Source organism: Octopus bimaculoides, chromosome Z, assembly GCF_046866305.1.
Source record: "Octopus bimaculoides isolate indiv1 chromosome Z, ASM4686630v1, whole genome shotgun sequence".
Classification (NCBI taxonomy): domain Eukaryota; kingdom Metazoa; phylum Mollusca; class Cephalopoda; order Octopoda; family Octopodidae; genus Octopus; species Octopus bimaculoides.
In genome coordinates, this window is record NC_142944.1 from 28,133,020 (window position 1) to 28,151,170 (window position 18,151).

The 18,151-nt window shown below is 37.4% G+C and overlaps 1 protein-coding gene across 2 annotated transcripts in view; it reads left to right on the top strand.

The window, feature by feature from the left end:
• LOC106874705 (RWD domain-containing protein 4) overlaps positions 1-18,151 on the top strand; it is a 57,054-nt gene that overhangs the window by 18,518 nt on the left and 20,385 nt on the right. For both annotated transcript variants that reach the window (XM_014922524.3, XM_014922533.3), the window contains exons 3-4: positions 15,781-15,843; positions 16,077-16,157. In XM_014922524.3, coding sequence (XP_014778010.1) covers positions 15,820-15,843; positions 16,077-16,157 — 105 coding nt within the window. In that variant the 5' untranslated portion in view covers positions 15,781-15,819. The remainder of the gene's footprint in view (positions 1-15,780; positions 15,844-16,076; positions 16,158-18,151) is intronic.

The following is an 18,151-nucleotide window of genomic DNA, read 5'->3' on the forward strand; positions in this document are numbered from 1 at the left end:
ACATCAATTGAAAACAATCATGGTCCAAGCCTAATGAACCAGCACAAACCACATCGAAAGCTGAATTACATCAAAAATGGTTGTGCTGTAAATTTGGTGGGATTACAAAGGGTTTGTGCATTTTGAGCTGCTTCCTAGGAACCAAACAATCAATTCAGATGTTTACTGTCAACAACTAATGAAACCGGAAGTAGCAATCAAAGAAAAATGGCCAGTGCAGTCTTCTATCTTGCACATTACATTTGATGCCTTGTATACTTGGTGCAAACTAAGGACATGCAAAAAGTGCAGTGGAATCACAGGAATGTTATCAGTAACAGTAGAGTTTGTATCTGGCCGATGCACAGGGACAATGAACATTAAGAACACAAGAAAAATAGATATTCTTAAATATTTAGGAGGCTCCCTAGAAGTTGTAGATAGTTTTTATTTCCTACATGTTGAGGAAGATCCTCAAGAAATATAATTACTAGAGTAAGAGACAGTTTACAGAGCTATAAGTTCTGTTGCTAACAAGAGGTCTCAGCATTAAAGACAGATTATATGATGTTTGTGTATAGACAGCAATACTACATGGTAATGAAACGGACTGTGAATGTAGAGGATATTCAAAGACTAGAAAGAAATGAAGCTAGTGTGTTCTGTTGAAGACGCAGTGTAGGAATGCCTAGGTGACAAAGTACAAATGTATTGAGAGAAAAATTATGTATAAGAGGAATCAGATGTAGTGTAAGAGAGAAGACTGTGCTAGTATTGTCCTGTGATGCATATATATCTATATCTTTATAAAAGAGAGATTCTGTCCGTTTGTTTGTCCTCCAAAATGACAGTAAATGGTTCAAGGGAAACTATTATGCTTTTTCTTTTTTATATATATATATATATATATATAAGAGAGACTTTGTGGTTGTGTTATTTTTAGTTTGTTTATCTCCCAAAATGAAAGTAAATGGTTCAAGGGAAGCTATTATGCTTCTGCCTAATTTGTCTCAACAAAAATTATGCAATGGTACAACACTAATTGTGCACAAACCTATGAGGAACTGCATTGCAGCAAATATTCTCACTGGTTGTGGTAAAGGTGACACCATCTTCATTCCTTGCGTACCAGTTATACCAGTTTCTGTAGAGATTACATCTTTTCTTTGTTGGCATATTTTTCAATATTGTAAACCAAAAATTATGAACATAGACAAAGTTATACAGTAATCTCTATTATTGTAAGCAGTTGTATGTATGTGTTATATAATTGCCATTACTGTTTTAATAAATAAAATAACACATACAACTCATTATTGTTGTATAATAAACAAACAGAAGTTCATGTATGAAATTGATCATATTTCTACTTCAATTATTACATGCTTTTTCTCTTATAACAATATTATATAATTGCCATTACTGTATTAATAAATAAAATAACACATACAACTCACTTATTATTGTCATATAATAAACAGAAGTTCATGTATGAAATTTCATTTTTTTTTTTCTACTTCAGTTATTACATATTTTTTTCTTGTGGCTCCCAAGAAACAGTAAAAGTAATTACCCGATCAACGATGGGTATTACTGAAGAGATGTTGGCGTGGGCTCCCTCGCTGGCATCTGAAATTCGGAGTTTTATCATGGCTACTGAATAAATGTCACATATTTTTACATATATATATATATATATATATATATATATATATATATATATATATATATATATATATATATACACATCTATATATATATATATATATATATATATATACAGTTATATAAAGAAATGTTCTTCACTAAATTGTATGGAACTTGTGGAACGAAACCTGGGAAGACAAAGTGAAGCTTTGTGGAGGAGATGACAAAGTATTAAGATGATTAGTGATTCACTGTGCTTGAGAAGACCCATCATCATCGTCATCATTTACCATTCATTTTCCATGCTGGCATGGATTGGACAGTTTGACAGGAGCTGAAGGGTTACCAGGCTCCATGTCTGTTTTGGCATTGTTTCTATGGCTGGATGCCCTTTCTAATGCTAATCACTTTACAGAGTGTACTAGGTGCTTCTATGCAGCACCAGCACAGGAGTGTTTATGTGGCGCTAGTATGGGTGCTTTTTATGTCGTACCAGCACCCATGAACCCTCAAGATTAGGAGTGATCAACTGGAGAAGAATGCAAGGGATAAGCCTGTATGCATGAACAACCATGCTTTCACTTATCTTGATGTCTTCTCAAGTACAACAAACTGCCAGGAGTTTCAGTCCTCTGTCATCATCTCTGTGATTCCTAGTGTCTACAGATCCTTTCCCATCACTTTGTCCCACATCTTCCTGGATCTACCCCTTCCAATTGTTCCCTCTGCGATTAGAGATCAGTACCTCTTGATGCAATTGTCTTCATTCATATGTATTACATGGCCGTACCAGTGCACTCTTCTCTCTTGCACACTACATTTGATGCCTGATATACCCAGTTTTTTCTTAAATCACTTATACTCCATTATATATGCACACTGACATTACCCATCCAGCGAAGCATTCTGGCTTCATTTCTTTTGAGCCATCGCATATCCTCAGTAGTCACAGCCCATGTCTCACTACTATGTAGTTTGGCTGTTCACAGTAAAATTGAAGTCAAAGGGGCATTATAATTATGGCTATGTCTGTACACACTATCCTCATGCCCTTTTATCTTCTCATCTTCCATCTCTCCATCGCTCTCTTCAGTATACCACTATTCAGCTGCTGTACTCATATGAGAGCAGCACTATGTATATATCATTTCTTTTTGTGCTACCAGTCATCCCACTTCATTTTAGCATCCATAACTCATTCTCAAAATCATCTCTTCCCATTTTATTTTCCACCAATCACCCTTTCTGTGCTACTAATTATCTTTCCTTTTATATCTTATAGTTGCCATACCTCATATCTGACCTCTCTCTCCCTTACATGTCATCTCCTTATATTTTATCACTACTTTCTTCCCATTTTGTTCTGCCATATCACCTCCTCCTTCCAAAGCCACATCTATTTCTTGTCACCCACCAAAAAACTTACATTTACTATCAGTCATGTTTCTACTCTTGTTCATCCTTTACTATTCCCTTCTACTCCCATTTTAACTATCTGTCATTCTTCTCTTGCCAAAACAACATCTCTATAGAGGTGAAAGCTAGTTGAAGGGAATTTCTTAAGTAAATTCAGGATGAGAAAAGCCAATAAAGTCACACACATGAACACTGTCTTGAGAGAAAAGTTGAGCATAATAGGCATCGGATGCAGTGTGCAAAAGAGATAACTGTATTGGTATGGTCATATGATGCCAAGAGACAAGCACAGCTGTGTAAAGAAGTGCCTATATCTAACTGTGGAAGGAACATGTGAAAGAGTAGACCCAAGAAGTCATGGGACAAGGTGGTGAAACATGATCTTTGAATGTTGAATGTTGGGCCTCCTGGAGGTAAAGATAAGTGACCAAGACTTTAGTGATATGCTGTGCTTGAGAAGACCCTTCAAGCCATTTTAGTAATGGCCAATGCTGGTGCCACGTAACTGGCATGTAAGAAGTACCCACTACATTCTTGAGGTGGTTGACGTTAAGAAGGGCATCCAGCTGTAGAAACCATGCAAAATCAGATTAGAACCTTGTGTAGCCCTATGGCTTACCAGTGTCAGTCAAACCATCTAACCCATACCAGCATGGAAAGTAGATTCTAAATAATGATAATGATGACAACAACTTAAGAGTCTCTTTTAGCTGTGCCCTCAATATTAAGTGTTTTAATTAACACACCTAGACCATGAGCAGAGGCAGGATGCTCATACAGGGACTACTGCAGATGTCCTGTGGGAAACCAATGTGAAACCAAGGGAGTCTTTTTTGAGGCTGAAGTGGTATCTGACCCAAATAGCACTCGCAGCTTTCCCAACTACCACTACAGTAGCAGGAATGGCAATATTAAAGGCAATGACAGCAACTCTAACAAGAATAGCAGCAGCAGCGTTGCTAATGATAATGTTGTAGTTGTGTAGCAATTCTAAATTTTGTTAATACAGAAGGCTGAAAAGATTGGCCGTAAATAGGCTTTACTCTTCTAAGGATGAGAGTACAGTATCTGTCAGTAGTACCATTTCTAAGCCTTGTTTTCACCTGGCTGTAGTTATATTAACAATAGTGAATATAACATGTATAGTTATAGTAATAATATCAGTAATTATTACATTCTCTCCCGCTGAAGAATCTGAGTACTACCAGGTGAGTTCATAAAGTTCTTAGGCATCAAAATATAACATAGGGCATTACAAAATTCTGTATAATTTATGTCTTTCAACTTCACAAGTTGTATGAGTGTAGATGCTGTTGAGTTGATCTGCTTTTGATTGCTCAGGATTATCAAGTTCTGAGCTGTTAGTTTCTTCTTCAAGATCATTACCACTGGTTCTGGTTTCAACTGCCAGTGTTTCCACTTCAAGATTGTTCACAGGTTTCTGGTTGTGCAATGGGGTATCAAGCTCGGTCGGTGTTTTGGAAAATTGCGTATCTTGCTCTGGAGCCAGATGTTTCAACAAAACCATTTCCTTCTTGTAGCTTGATAAGCATACATAGGCATACAGTGGATTGCATTTTAGTAATTCAATCTTTTCTACTGCTGGATCATATTTTGAGAACTGCTGTTGTTTCTTCAGGAGCACAGGTCCACCCTTTGCTAGCCATTCTTGTAGTGAGGTCCCAGAAGTTGAGTGGCAGTGGAAACTGAACAGCCTCTCATGAAGCGTGGTGTTAATGGCCATACAGAGGAGGGAGTGAATAGAGTGCAAAACATCAAGGAGTATGCACTGCCAGTGACTCGCACTTAATCCCTTAGACTTCAGAGCCAAAGTAATGGTTTTCCATAAGGTTGAATTGAGCCTTTTGACCTGGCCATTCCTCACTGGATTGTTTGTGGTCATCCTGCTGGTCACTATGCCTTTACCATGGAGGGATTGTCTCAGTTCAGCTGACATGAAGGCAACGCCATGATCAGAATAGGTGAAAGAAGAGAGTTCAAAAATCAAAAATAGTTGGCAGAGACAATGAATGGCAGTAACAGCTGATATATTTGAATATGCAAATGCAAACGGAAAGTAAGAAAATTCATCAATAATGGTGAATTGATAATTGTTGTGATTAGTGGACCTTTGAAGTCTATACATAACCTCTCCAACAGCTAGTGGCACAGAAAATCAAGGCTTCAGTTTGGCGTATGTGGGACATTGAGATGTCACAGATTTTACATCATGGGTGGAAAATGGTAGATTCTTTGACTACACAAAATGGCGCAATCACGTCATACCTGGATGACACAAGGAATCTTGGAGCTGTGTAAGGTCCATGGGGGTTAAAGATGCACAGTAACCCCAAGAAAAGGTATCTGTAGCTTTGTTCTCCTTACCCAGCCAATAAACAACATTGTATTTGAAACAAGATAGCTCAATCCTTTATCATAATATCTTATCATTCTTGATTTTACCTTTGTGTTCATTGTTGAACATGAAAGCCATGGACTATTGGTTGGTCACTAACTGAAAATGAACTCTAATAAGGTAATGCTTCCTTTTACAAAGAGCTTCATGGGCTTCCTTTTCTACTGAGGAATGAGTTCCATTTCACTGCGAGTAAGTATTCTGGAGAAGGATACAGGTCATCTATTCTGGTTCAAGGTTGCGGTGATAGCAGTGTCAGAAACATCTGCCTCCACAACCAAAGGTACCTGATAGTCAATGGTGACCAAAGCAGTGCCTTCAAGCTCTGACTTGAAGTTCCAGAATGACTGTTTGACAATATCAGGGAGGGGAAAGTTCTTATGTATAAAGGCTGCAATTTTCTCAGGAAAATGAGAGATCCAGTGAGAATAATATGCAAACGTCCTGATGATCATCTCTTGTACTTTGGCATCTTGAGGAGACAGGAGCTCGCATAAGCAGTAGAACCATTCTGGATCTGGTCTGATTATCCCTTTGGACACTTTGTAACTCAGGAGCATGAGAGTCCTTGTGGCAATGACTGTTTCCTTATCGTTGAAGGTAAGCAAGTATGTTTTCACAACTTGTAGGAATCTTTCACAATTCTCATCATGTTCTCTTCTGTTGTGCTCGCTTATTGTGATGTCAACGTTGGTGAAGGTATCCTCTAGTTTTGTTTTGCTTGATAAGATTATCAATGATATGTTGAAAACAAGCTATACCATATACCATTTGTGACTCCAAACAGTATATGACGAAATTGATACAGGTTCCCACATGCTTTGAATGTTTGTTTGTGTGACTATATAAACTGAGTATTGGGGTATGACACCTATGTATAGGTGTCATACCTATGTATACTTCCTATTTAATAGTGGGGATGTTTCATTAATGAGGACGTACTCTTGTACTTGTCTCAATGTTGGGTCCTTCAAATGCTTGGATAAAATGCGGGTGTCAAGTTGACCCAGTGTGCCTCCATGTTGGTCTTTAGTATGTTGGTAGAGTATGGAGGATTGTTTTTGTCATATTGTCTCAAATGTTCATTTAGTCTCTGCATTGCTTCTAGATGTTTCACCTATGTATATTATGTTCTCTTTACAAGCACCATCTCTGCACCTTATGCTGTAGACTACATTTCTAGTTCTACAGTTAATGCCAGGCTTAATCTTACATACCATGCAGTTATCATTGGTGCATGTGGTATTCTCAAAGGGAGTATGTCCTACATAGTTGTGATCTGATGGAGCTCCCTGGCTTTTCAACGATCTTAATGTTGAGTTTAGCTTCCTTCAGAGCTCTCCTAAATCTATGGGCTAGTTCTCCATGGGTTGTGGCCTCTACAAACATCACACCTTGATATTTGTCAGTCTTGTCCCATGTGTTCAATCTGCTTTGTCACAAACTCTTTGTATCCTATTCCAGTCTTTACTTCTATATCTAAGGCAGGTACCACTGGTTTCATTACTTATAATGCTATCTAACTTCTTTCTGGCACCCTGTATACCCGAACCCTATCTTTCTGAGCATAGCCAGAGAATTGCATTCAGTGCATGAGAATCTGTACGTTTCTTTGTTTCATAGGGTTTGCATAATAGGGACACATTGTTCATTATCCTAAATAGGTCTGCTACAGTATGTTGATTTTCATGTGTAACAAAGCTGAGTTCTTAACAACATAGTTAGTATCTATCGGTTTCATGTAATAGGAGTGGAGGAGTTGCACTTTGTTGTTGAGTCTCTAACCAAAGTTCAATGACCTGGTGGGACATAATCAACTAAGGTCATGGTTGTCTGGATAGTTACTGTCTTAGCTTAGTTTAAGGCAGAGACCCACATCCCTCGTTTTGACTTCACAGAACTCTTCTTCACTCTCAAAGATAATCTCAATGCATTTTTCCACAGCAAAATCTGTTTACAGATGGGTAGAGGGAAATTATATCTAGACAACCATGACTTTAGTAGATTCTGCCCTATCAGGTTACAGAGAGGAAGACCACCCACTATCACCTTGGTGGCAAAGATAGCGCTGGAGTTGCTGGACCACGCCCACCCAAGACCCTGAGAACAACAGTCAGATGAAAAGAATGATTGCACATGCAATAGGGTCTAACATAAGAACCACATAGTAAAGTTTAACAAGAAGCTATACATGCAGGTTCAAGGTGCAGCCATTGGTGTCAGTGTGGCTGGAGATGCAGCCAGCCTCTTCATGACTTGGTGGGACAGAAAACTAAAACAATCCTTAGTAGAACAATCCACTACCGTTTTACTTTACTGTAGGCATGTAGATGACATTAACGTTCTAGTTAGGACAAACTCTAGTAACTGCAATGTAAAAACCGAAAGGAGCATAATGGAAAGCATCCAGTATGTAGCTAACTCCATCCATCAAAGTATCAAGGTAACTATAGATTACCCCACTAGGCACCCTAACAATAAACTCACTGTCTTTGATATCAAATTTTGGTTAGAGACTGTGAACAATGGAATCCAACTCCTCCACTCTTATTACATGAAACCTATAGCTTCTAAATATATTGTTCACAAGAGCTCAGCTTTGTCACACAACATGAAAATCAACATACTGATAGCAGACCTAGTTAGGATAATGAACAACATTGCCCCACTATGCGAACCTAATGAAACAAAAAAACATATACAGAACTTAAGATCGTTGAAAAGCGAGGGAGCACTATCAGATCACAACTATGTAGGACATAAGGTGCATAGAGGTGCTTGTAAAGACATGAACATAAGATATATAGGTGAAACATCTAGAAGCAATGCAGAGACTGAATGAACATTTGAGACAATATGACAACAAAAAACAATCCTTCATACTATTCCAACATGCCAAAGACCAACATAGAGGCACACTGGGTCAACTTGACACCCACATTTTATCCAAGCACCCAAAGGACCCAACACTCAGACAAATACACGAGTACATCCTCATTAATGAAATATCCCCAGTACTAAATAGGAAATATACATAGGTGTCATACCCCAATACCCAGTTTATATAGCCACACAAACCCATACTTGACACACAAGGAGACAGGTGCACACAGATACACACACATATACAAAAACACAAACATAAGCATGAACACACTAGCACATGGATATTTAGAATACATACAAATGTCTACACATGCATACATATATATATGCATACACACATACCTGCAGAGTACATACATACAAATGTCTACACAAGCATACATATATGCACACATACATGCATACAGACAAATACATACACATACACATGCACCCAAACACACAAAACAAAAAGAACGCAGTTCTGATAACAGACAGAGTTAATGACTATTGAAAAGGTTGCAAGATGCAATGAAAATTTTAATAAAAAGAAATAAGTCTTCATCTTTTGTTTTTTTGTGAATTCTCCCTATATATATATATATATATATATATATATATATATATATTCTGGTACACAATCCTTCCTCCAGAAATCTAAAATCTGAAAAGCCTCCAAAACCGACAGGCTGGCCACCACTTACTGCCAAGCAACAAGTATGGCCCAGTGCTTGTAGAGAGATGTCCATTTGCTATTTGATGTCTTCGTGTTGTTTCCTGTGACTTTGTATATAATTTACCCTGAAAATGTCAAAAAGAACTGCAGATACCCAAAGAAAAGGAAACATTTATCATTAACAATAAGGCAGAAAGTGGAGTTACTACGACTTGAAACTGCTAAAATGATGTTAAATATGAATAAGAATGAACACGGTAGTGATGATGACATAGAGAACACAGGTGAAAAATTCCTGTAGACAATACGGTGAAAATTTGTGATCAGTTAATAGCTGGCCTTGAACAACATGCATTTATCAATGAACAAGTGATTATGGGAGTTTAGTCAATTAAAGAGACATTGCTTTGACAGATGACACTTGAAGAAGTCTTTAAAAATGCCCTCTCTCATAGTGCTACTTCATCACTTGAGAGTCTCATTCCTGCCCCATCATCAGAAGTTCACCCGCAACCTGATGACAATGTTGGTGACACTGAATGACCCTGTTCCATATCTTAACTGCAACTACATATTTAGCTTAGTTTGAACCAATTTATGACTCAAGCATATAAATAAACCATTTGTAGTCTTTCTTTATTCAAATTAGTGTGAATACTTATGTGTCTCTCTACAGAAATATTATGGTAATGTGTAAACTTGTACTTGTGGATCATATATTTTGGTTTTAAATTATCCCACTATATGTATTTTTTTACTTGTGATCTTAATTATCTCACTATTTCATTTACCAGTATATTACTCTAAAAATAAACTAATAATATTTGTAATCTTTATTTTTCCCACTGATTGTGATTATGTATACACGTGCTTATGCTACCATAGTAGGACGTCTGTTTTGATGTCTAGTTTACAATCTGGAACAGCTAGTTCTGAAATCCGAAAAAAATCAAAATTCTGAACAGAACTGTCCCCAAAGGTTCCGGATAAAGAATTGTGTATCTGTATGCATATGTTGACATGGAGAGAGTCTTTGACAGGGTCCCCCAATCCCTTATCTAGGCATAGATGAGTGGTTGGTGAGAGCTGTACAAGCAATGTACAGGGATGCTGTCAGTAAGGTGAGGGTTGGAAATGATTATAATGAGGAATTCCATGTAGAAGTAGGAGTTCACCAAGGATCAGTCCTCAGCCCCCTCTTGTTCATCATAGTCCTCCAGGTAATAACAGGAATTCAAGACAGGTTGCCCCTGGGAGCTCCTCTATGCTGATGACCTTGCTCTCATAGCTGAGTCACTACCAGAACTAGAGAAGTTTCAGTTGTAGAAGCAAGGCCTAGAATCAAAGGGTCTTAGAGTTAACCTAGCTAAAACCAAAGTCTTAGTAAGTAGGAAGGCAGACAAATCACAAATCCCCTCAGCTTGATGGCCCTGCTTGATGTGTAGAAAAAGCGTAGGTAGAAACTCCATAAGATGTACCCAGTGTAAGCTATGGACACATAAGAGGTGCAGCAATAGGTTAACTGGGAAGATAGTTTTTGTATGTGGAAGATGCACAGGTACAATAAACACTGAAAATGTACAGAAAACAGATTCCAAATTGTTGATAGCTTCTGTTAACTATATGACCAAGTCAGTAGTTGCTAGAATAAGAACAGGCTGGACAAAGTTCAGAGAGCTCCTACCTCTGCTGGTAGCAAAAGGCTTCCCATTCAGAGTGAAAGATAGATTGTACAATGCCTGTGTGCAAACAGCCATGCTACACGGCAGCGGAACATGGTCTGTGACTGCTGAGGACATGCGTAGGCTTGAAAGAAATTAAGCTAGTATGCTCTGCTGTATGTGTAATGTCAGTGTGCATCCACAGCAGTGTGTAAGTGCCCCGCAAGAGAAGTTGGACATAAGAAGCATCAGGTGTGTGCAAAAGAGACGACTGCATTGATATGGTCATGTGGTGCATATGGATGAGAATAGCTCTGTGAAGAAGTGTCACACCCTAACAATGGAGGGAACCTGTGGAAGAGGTAGACCCAGGAAGACATGGGATGAGGTGGTGAAACACAGCCTTTGAATGTTGGGCTTCACAGAGGCAAAGACAAACAACTGAGACCTTTGGAGATATGCTGTGCTTGGGAAGACCCGGCTAGCTAAGTGAGATCTTAGTTGTGGTCAATGTCAGTGTCGCATAACTGGCCTGTTTAAAAGCACCCTTCAATCATTGGGCAATATGGCGTGCTTGTGAAGACCTGTTGAACCAAGTGAAATCATAGTTGTGGTTGATTCCAGTGCTGTCTGACTGGAACCCATGCCGGTTGTATGTACAAAAATACCATTCGAGTGTGGCCAATGCCAGTGCTGCCTAACTAGTGCTCATACTGGTGACATGTAAAAAGTACCATTCAAGCATGGCCGATGCCAGTTCCGCTTGACTGGTTCCTGTGCCGGTGGCATGTAAAAGACACTCACTACACTCCTAGAGTGGTTGGTGTTAGGAAGGGCATCCAGCTGTAGAAACCTTGCCACATCAGATTGGAGTCCAGTGCAACCTCCCAGCTTGCCAATTCTCAGTCAAACTGTTCAACCCATGCCAGAATGGAAATGGACGTTAAACGACAGTGATGATAACGATGATAGTTCAAATTTATAGAAAGAAAAAGATAGATGTTGGAACAACAAGCAAGTGTATTAGTTTGATGCTTGGGAAAAATGGAAAAGTCTTTTACATTTTGTGCCTATGCTCTTCGACAGAAAGGAAGAAGAGGAAATAAATAAATAGAGAGAATGAAATAAGACGTGTTGAGTTTAGTGGTCCAATATGGCGAATGTATATAGTTGCAGGGGTGGCTGTGTAGTTAGAAGCTTACTTTCCAACCACATAGTTCCGGGTTTAGTCCCACTGTGTGACAGGTATCTTCTACTATAGCTTCTGACTAACCAAATCCTTGTGAGTGGATTTGGTAGATGGAAACTGAAAGAAGCCTGTTGTATGTATATAAATGTTTATGTGTGTTTGTTCCACCACAATTGCCACTTGTACAGGGCTTAAAAAAATAAGTACTAGAGTCATTTCATTTGACTAAAAATTCAAGGCAGTGTCCCAACATGGCTGCAGTCTAATGAATACAAGTAAAAGATAAAAAATAAAAGTATATGTGTTTATGTGTGTGTGTGTTTAGTCCAAAAAGACTCTGAAATGGTGCATCCTTGAGAAAAATGAATTTGATTTTTGAAATCTGCATTCCAAAGAGAAGGTTGTCCATTAATAATAATAAAATTAATTTTTCTATGACAAATAACTTAACTTTTAGATTGACAACTCTGCTAGTCCTTGTCTTTCACTACCAGTCTATATATTTACCATACTCTTTGACACTCTCTTTCCATATGTATTAGCTTTCACACATTGCTTTCATTTTGTTTAAAACCTCATCTTATAATGTTTACTTTCATCTTATGACAAGTTAGTGACTCTGCAAAGAAAGAGGCTTGGAAGTGCCACTATGAATAGTTGCTAAATGTAGAGAAGACATGGGAAAAGGAGAGTGTTTCTAATGCGGGCCCAACAGAGGTACCAGCTATCCAAATAGACAGTGGTATTGTAGATAAAGCTATGAAGGATATGAAGACAGGGAAAGCCCCCGGCCCAACTGGAGTCACCACTAAGATGCTTAAAATATCTGGTGGAGTGAGATATGACCTAGTCATCCGTATAGTTAATCAGATTGTCCATGATGGAGTCATCCCCAATGGACAGTGTAGCAGCACTATAGTCAACTGCTATAAAGTTAAAGGTAATACTTAGGACAGAAGTAATTACAGAGGTGTCAAATTGTTGGACCAGGTGATAAAAGTTATAGAGAGGGTCATAGCGCAACTAATTAGGAAAAGATTTAGTCTAGACGAGCTGCAGTTTGGTTTTGTGCCAAGGAGAAGCATTGCTGATGCTATCTTCCTGGAGAGACTGCTGCAGGAGAAATATTTAGCCAAAAATAAACCTTTGTACTTGGCTTTTGTCGACCCTTTGACAGGCTCCCCTATTCCCTTATCTTGTAGGCAATGCAAAAACTAAGGATAGATGAGTGGTTAGTGAGAGCTGTACAAGTCATGTACATGGATGCTGTTAGTAGGTTGAAAGTTAACAAGAATAGCAATGAATTCACCATAGGAGTTAACCAAGGATTGCCTCTCAGCCACTTCTTGTTCATCATAGTCCCCCAGGCCATAACAAAGGAATTTAAGATGGGCTGCCCTTGGGACTTTTTTTTTATCACTGACTCATTATCAGAACTAGAGAAGAAATTTTAGGTATGGAAGCAAGGTCTAGAATGAAAGGGCCTGAGAGTTAACTTATATAAAATATATATATATATATATATATATATATATATATATATATATATATATATTGCACACACATACACACACACACACACATGTATGTGTTATACATATGTGCATAATATATAACGTAAATCCTCGAGTATAATCCACACTCTTTTCCAAAAATTTAAAGGTCAAAATTTCTAGTGCATACTATATATGAAGTTAAAAATGAAAAATATTTTCTAAGTGATAAATATGTAAAGGCAATTTACCTAATATTTATTTTTCACTGACGTTATTACTGTTATTTCTTTATTTTATAAGGTGTACAGAATCAAAGGTCTGATCTGCCCCTGTCTTCTCTAGATAATATTTTTTAGCATGCTGTATTTTAGAAAGCAGCTCATGAAGTATCATACTTCTGATACTTCCTGTCAGAGCATATTTTTTTAAAGAAATTCTGAAATGTCCTGTATTATTGGATGCATGACTTTGCCTCAGAACTTGGTGCTCCTACAAGCCACTTCTTGGCATAGCAATGTTGATAGCATTTGTTCATTTTTCTAGTGATGATTTGTAGGTTACTGATGTAGTCCTTTTGGGTGTCATAGGTTAAAAGTACCATCATGCAATTCATGTTTCTTGTGGCTCATACTTCATGCTTGAGTTGCAGTATAGCATACTTGCTGACCATTTCATCTTTACATTATTTACATTTGACGGATATTTGTCTTGTTTGTTGTTAACACAATGTTTCAGCTGATATATCCTTCAGCCTTCATCAGGTGTCTTGAGGAAATTTTGAGCCTGGGTTCTCATTCCTAAGGTATTTTTCGATGTTGTTATTATTATTCAGGTCACTCCCTGGAATTGAACTTGAAATCTTAGGGTTAGTAGCCCATTCTCTTAACCAGGTTAGTTGTCAATATAGGAAAAACATTACAGTGACAGGAAGGGATGAGGGGAGTATTTATAGTAGTTGAAAAATTAGAGGAAAGGGTATAATAATATTCAGTACAATTTCTAAAAGACAAAGCAATTATGCTTAACTTACAATCATTAAGAGACTGGATGACAGAGATTGAGACAAAAGACCTTAAAAGATAATGAGAGAGGTAAGTGGGGGAGATACAAAATAAGGGGTTAGACCGTGATATCATGTTCTGACTTCTGAGATATGGTTAATTTATTCTATCTATATTTTTATACCTTAAATAGCAATATAACCTGATTTCTAAAATAAAGTCGTTATATTTTTATTTTTTTATTCCTGCATTTATTTTCATGTATCAGTATTGTTTTTGTGGGCTTTATTAATTTGATAATGACTCCTCTCAAGTGTGTCTGTGTAATGCATAAAGTCTAAAATTTTTATCTAGTTTGTAAAGAGATGGACATCATTAGTGATCAAGCATTATAAATATCACAGGCATGGCAGTTTGGTTAAGAAGTTCACTTCTCATCCATAGAGTTTTAAGTTCAGTTCCACTGCATGGCCCCTAGAGCAGATGTTTTCTCTTATAGTCCAGGCTGACCAATTCTTCATGAGTGAAATTATGCAAAGCCTGGTGTGTTCATGTTTGTGCATGCACATATGTCTGTGTGTATATTTACATTCTGCACACAAATGAGCTACAACTGTTGAAGTTTAATAATTCTTCTTCAACAAATTATTTGATAGCTATGCACTTTCAATGATGTAGAATAAAAACCCTTGCTTGCAACAAGAAGGGTCTCAGGTTATGAAACTGTCTCATCCAATCCATGCTTAGTAAAGGAAATGGACATAAAACAAACAAAAGAATATACTTATGTATCTATGATAACATTTTATATTTTACTACTCTATAGAATTCAATATAATATATTTTTCCCCACTGTTACTTGTTGACCAGTAGAAGTTATTTACTAATAATGTCAAGTGAACTTAAATTCCCTTACATTAAAAAATTGCTACTTTCAAACCCCAAACTGTTCCTAAGTATTTATCATGAAAGCTGTTGATTTTTTTTGTCCAAAAAGTTAGACTCTTGCTGAATGGAATGTCTTTTTGTATATCTATGACAATATCAGCTTCCCTTATTAAGGTGGTAGTGTGATTTGAGGGAAATTTGTCTGCCTTTTGTAGCTATGTAGAGACTCCACAGCAAAGTAGTATAAAAGATTTCAAATGCAAATGGCATACATTTAAAAATATATGGTTTTCTTCTAAGTGCCCCCAATTTAATATAGAATGCTATATACTATTCTACATGTGTGACTAACAAATCTGAAAAGTAAGCAAGCTATGATGTTGGAGTTTCTTTAAAAAGTATTTCATCTTGCTGGACATCATCTCCATTTTTGTAGGAAGAGAATTCTGATTTGAAATCTTATTTCTTTAATAATAATTTTTGTTTTCTTCAGTTTGTCATTTAGCGTATAACATATACTTTCATTTATATGTTTTTTTATTTCAGTTTCTTCCATGAGTGGATACTTTCTAATAATGATTAAATATGAATTATCTAGAGCTACAACAGGTAAATAGAAATTTGATTGCTAAATATAACTTGAAATGAATTACAATTAAATGCATTTTTAATACACTATACTCATCACATATGTGCTATTTTGAATAAGTATATAATTTCAAAAATTCCACTTTTAAATTGTTGATATTCTTTAACCAAAATGTGACATTTAATAATTTTTAATGACAATCTTTATTTTGTATTAACATTCTTGAAATTATTTTTTATTTATTGCTTTCTAGGAGGAGCTCGAAGTCTTGGAATCCATTTATGCTGGAGATGACTGTTTTAAAAAAATTAGTAATACAACCTTTCAGTATAAGGTAATTATATCTATTGGCAACATGTATAATTTTGCAAGAAGATTTTGAATAGGCAAACACAAACTTCAGTGCTTATACCAGGACAATGAATTTAAAGACAGTATTTCTAGTTGTGTACTTTCAAGAATAGCTATGAAATTAAAAAGGCATTTACTTTATATGTCAATTCTTCCTGGCAGTCATTTTACACATGCATAGTTAAATTTATGCCTCTTGCTAAACTATTTACATTCTTAATTTATAATTCTTTGTAATAATGGCAGGTTTTGATTTGCAACTCTTATGTGCAACTTTTGTTACCCAATTAAGAAGTGGCAAACATGGAGTTTGAAGTTTATGTCCAATCTTAATTAACTTTGCATCTCTAATGTACTTGGTAAATGTATGAATGGTGCAAATCCCATGTTGCATTCATATTTCTCACACTCACATTTTCTATCTTCATTGAAAACACCAAGTTGTAAAAGCAAAATGGTTGCTCAATTTGCAAGAAATAGCAGCCAAATCTCTGAGATGCCTTCAAAAAATGAAGATGCATTGGACAGTTCTAGATATACAAGGAAAATGAACAGGTTACAGCTGGAACACCTTTAATCATCAGCTCTATTTTATTATGGTTAAACATCTACTTGTAGTTGCCTAGTATACAAAATAGTTTCTTATTTGGCAATATTTTAGTTGTTAAGTTTATGACATTGCTGACTATTAACTTTATCTTACAATGTATATAATAGGGATTCATACTTCAAACTATGAACCCCTATTTTCAAGCTCTCCAGGATCATATCTAGCTACATATGTTAACTATAGCATTAAAAGAAATTAGAAAATTATAATCTTAATAACAATGACTACAACTCATTTCAGATATTTTAATACTCTAATTATTGTCCTTATTATGTTTTTTCTCAGAACACTTATTACTTATGTAACACTCTTGAGATTTCTCCAGTCAGTCAGCTTGTTAATTCATCTCAACAGTAAATATACACAAGGGCAGGAAAATATTCTTCTAGACAAGTGACTGAAACAATCCTTTTAGGCATATCCCTTCACATCCTGCATACAACAAAACCCAATGACCCAACTACCCTAAGTAGTTCATACACACTTGTGCTGAGGCTGTTAAGTCAAAAAGCAAAGCTTGTAATGTGCTCTCCCCCCTTCAGAAAAATTGGGTGGTCTATATTAGACAGTATATCCGCAAACTAGTATCATCATCATCATCATCATCATCATCATCATCATCATCGTTTAACGTCCGCTTTCCATGCTAGCATGGGTTGGACGATTTGACTGAGGACTGGTGAAACCGGATGGTAACACCAGGCTCCAATCTGATTTGGCAGAGTTTCTTCAGCTGGATGCCCTTCCTAACGCCAACCACTCTGAGAGTGTAGTGGGTGCTTTTACGTGTCACCCGCACGAAGGCCAGTCAGGCAGTACTGGCAACGGCCACGCTCAAAGTGGTGTATTTTATGTGCCACCCGCACAAGAGCCAGTCCAGGGGGCACTGGCCACGATCTCGCTCGAAAATCCTACGAAGGCCAGTCAGGCAGTACTGGCAACGGCCACTCTCAGAATGGTGTATTTTATGTGCCACCCGCACAAGAGCCAGTCCAGGGGCACTGGCAACGATCTCGCTTGAAAATCCTTACACATGTCACAGGCACAAGTGCCAGAAAGGCGACGCTGGGCACAGGTGCTATCTCGATTTCACTTTCGCTTGCCCCAATAAGTCTTCGCAAGCTGAGTTTCGTGTCCAATAAAGGAGACGACGTTGGCCCAGCTGCCAGTCGTCGAATTTAGTTCGATTTCACTTGCCTCAACAAGTCTTCGCAAGCGAAGTTTAGTGTCCAATGTAGGAAAGGTATGCGTAAGTGGGCTGGCAGAGGCCCTGGATTTAGGTCTCACTTGGCTTGCCGGGTCTTCTCACGCACAGCACATTTCCAAAGATCTCGGTCAGAAGTCATCGCCTCGGTGAGGCCCAATGT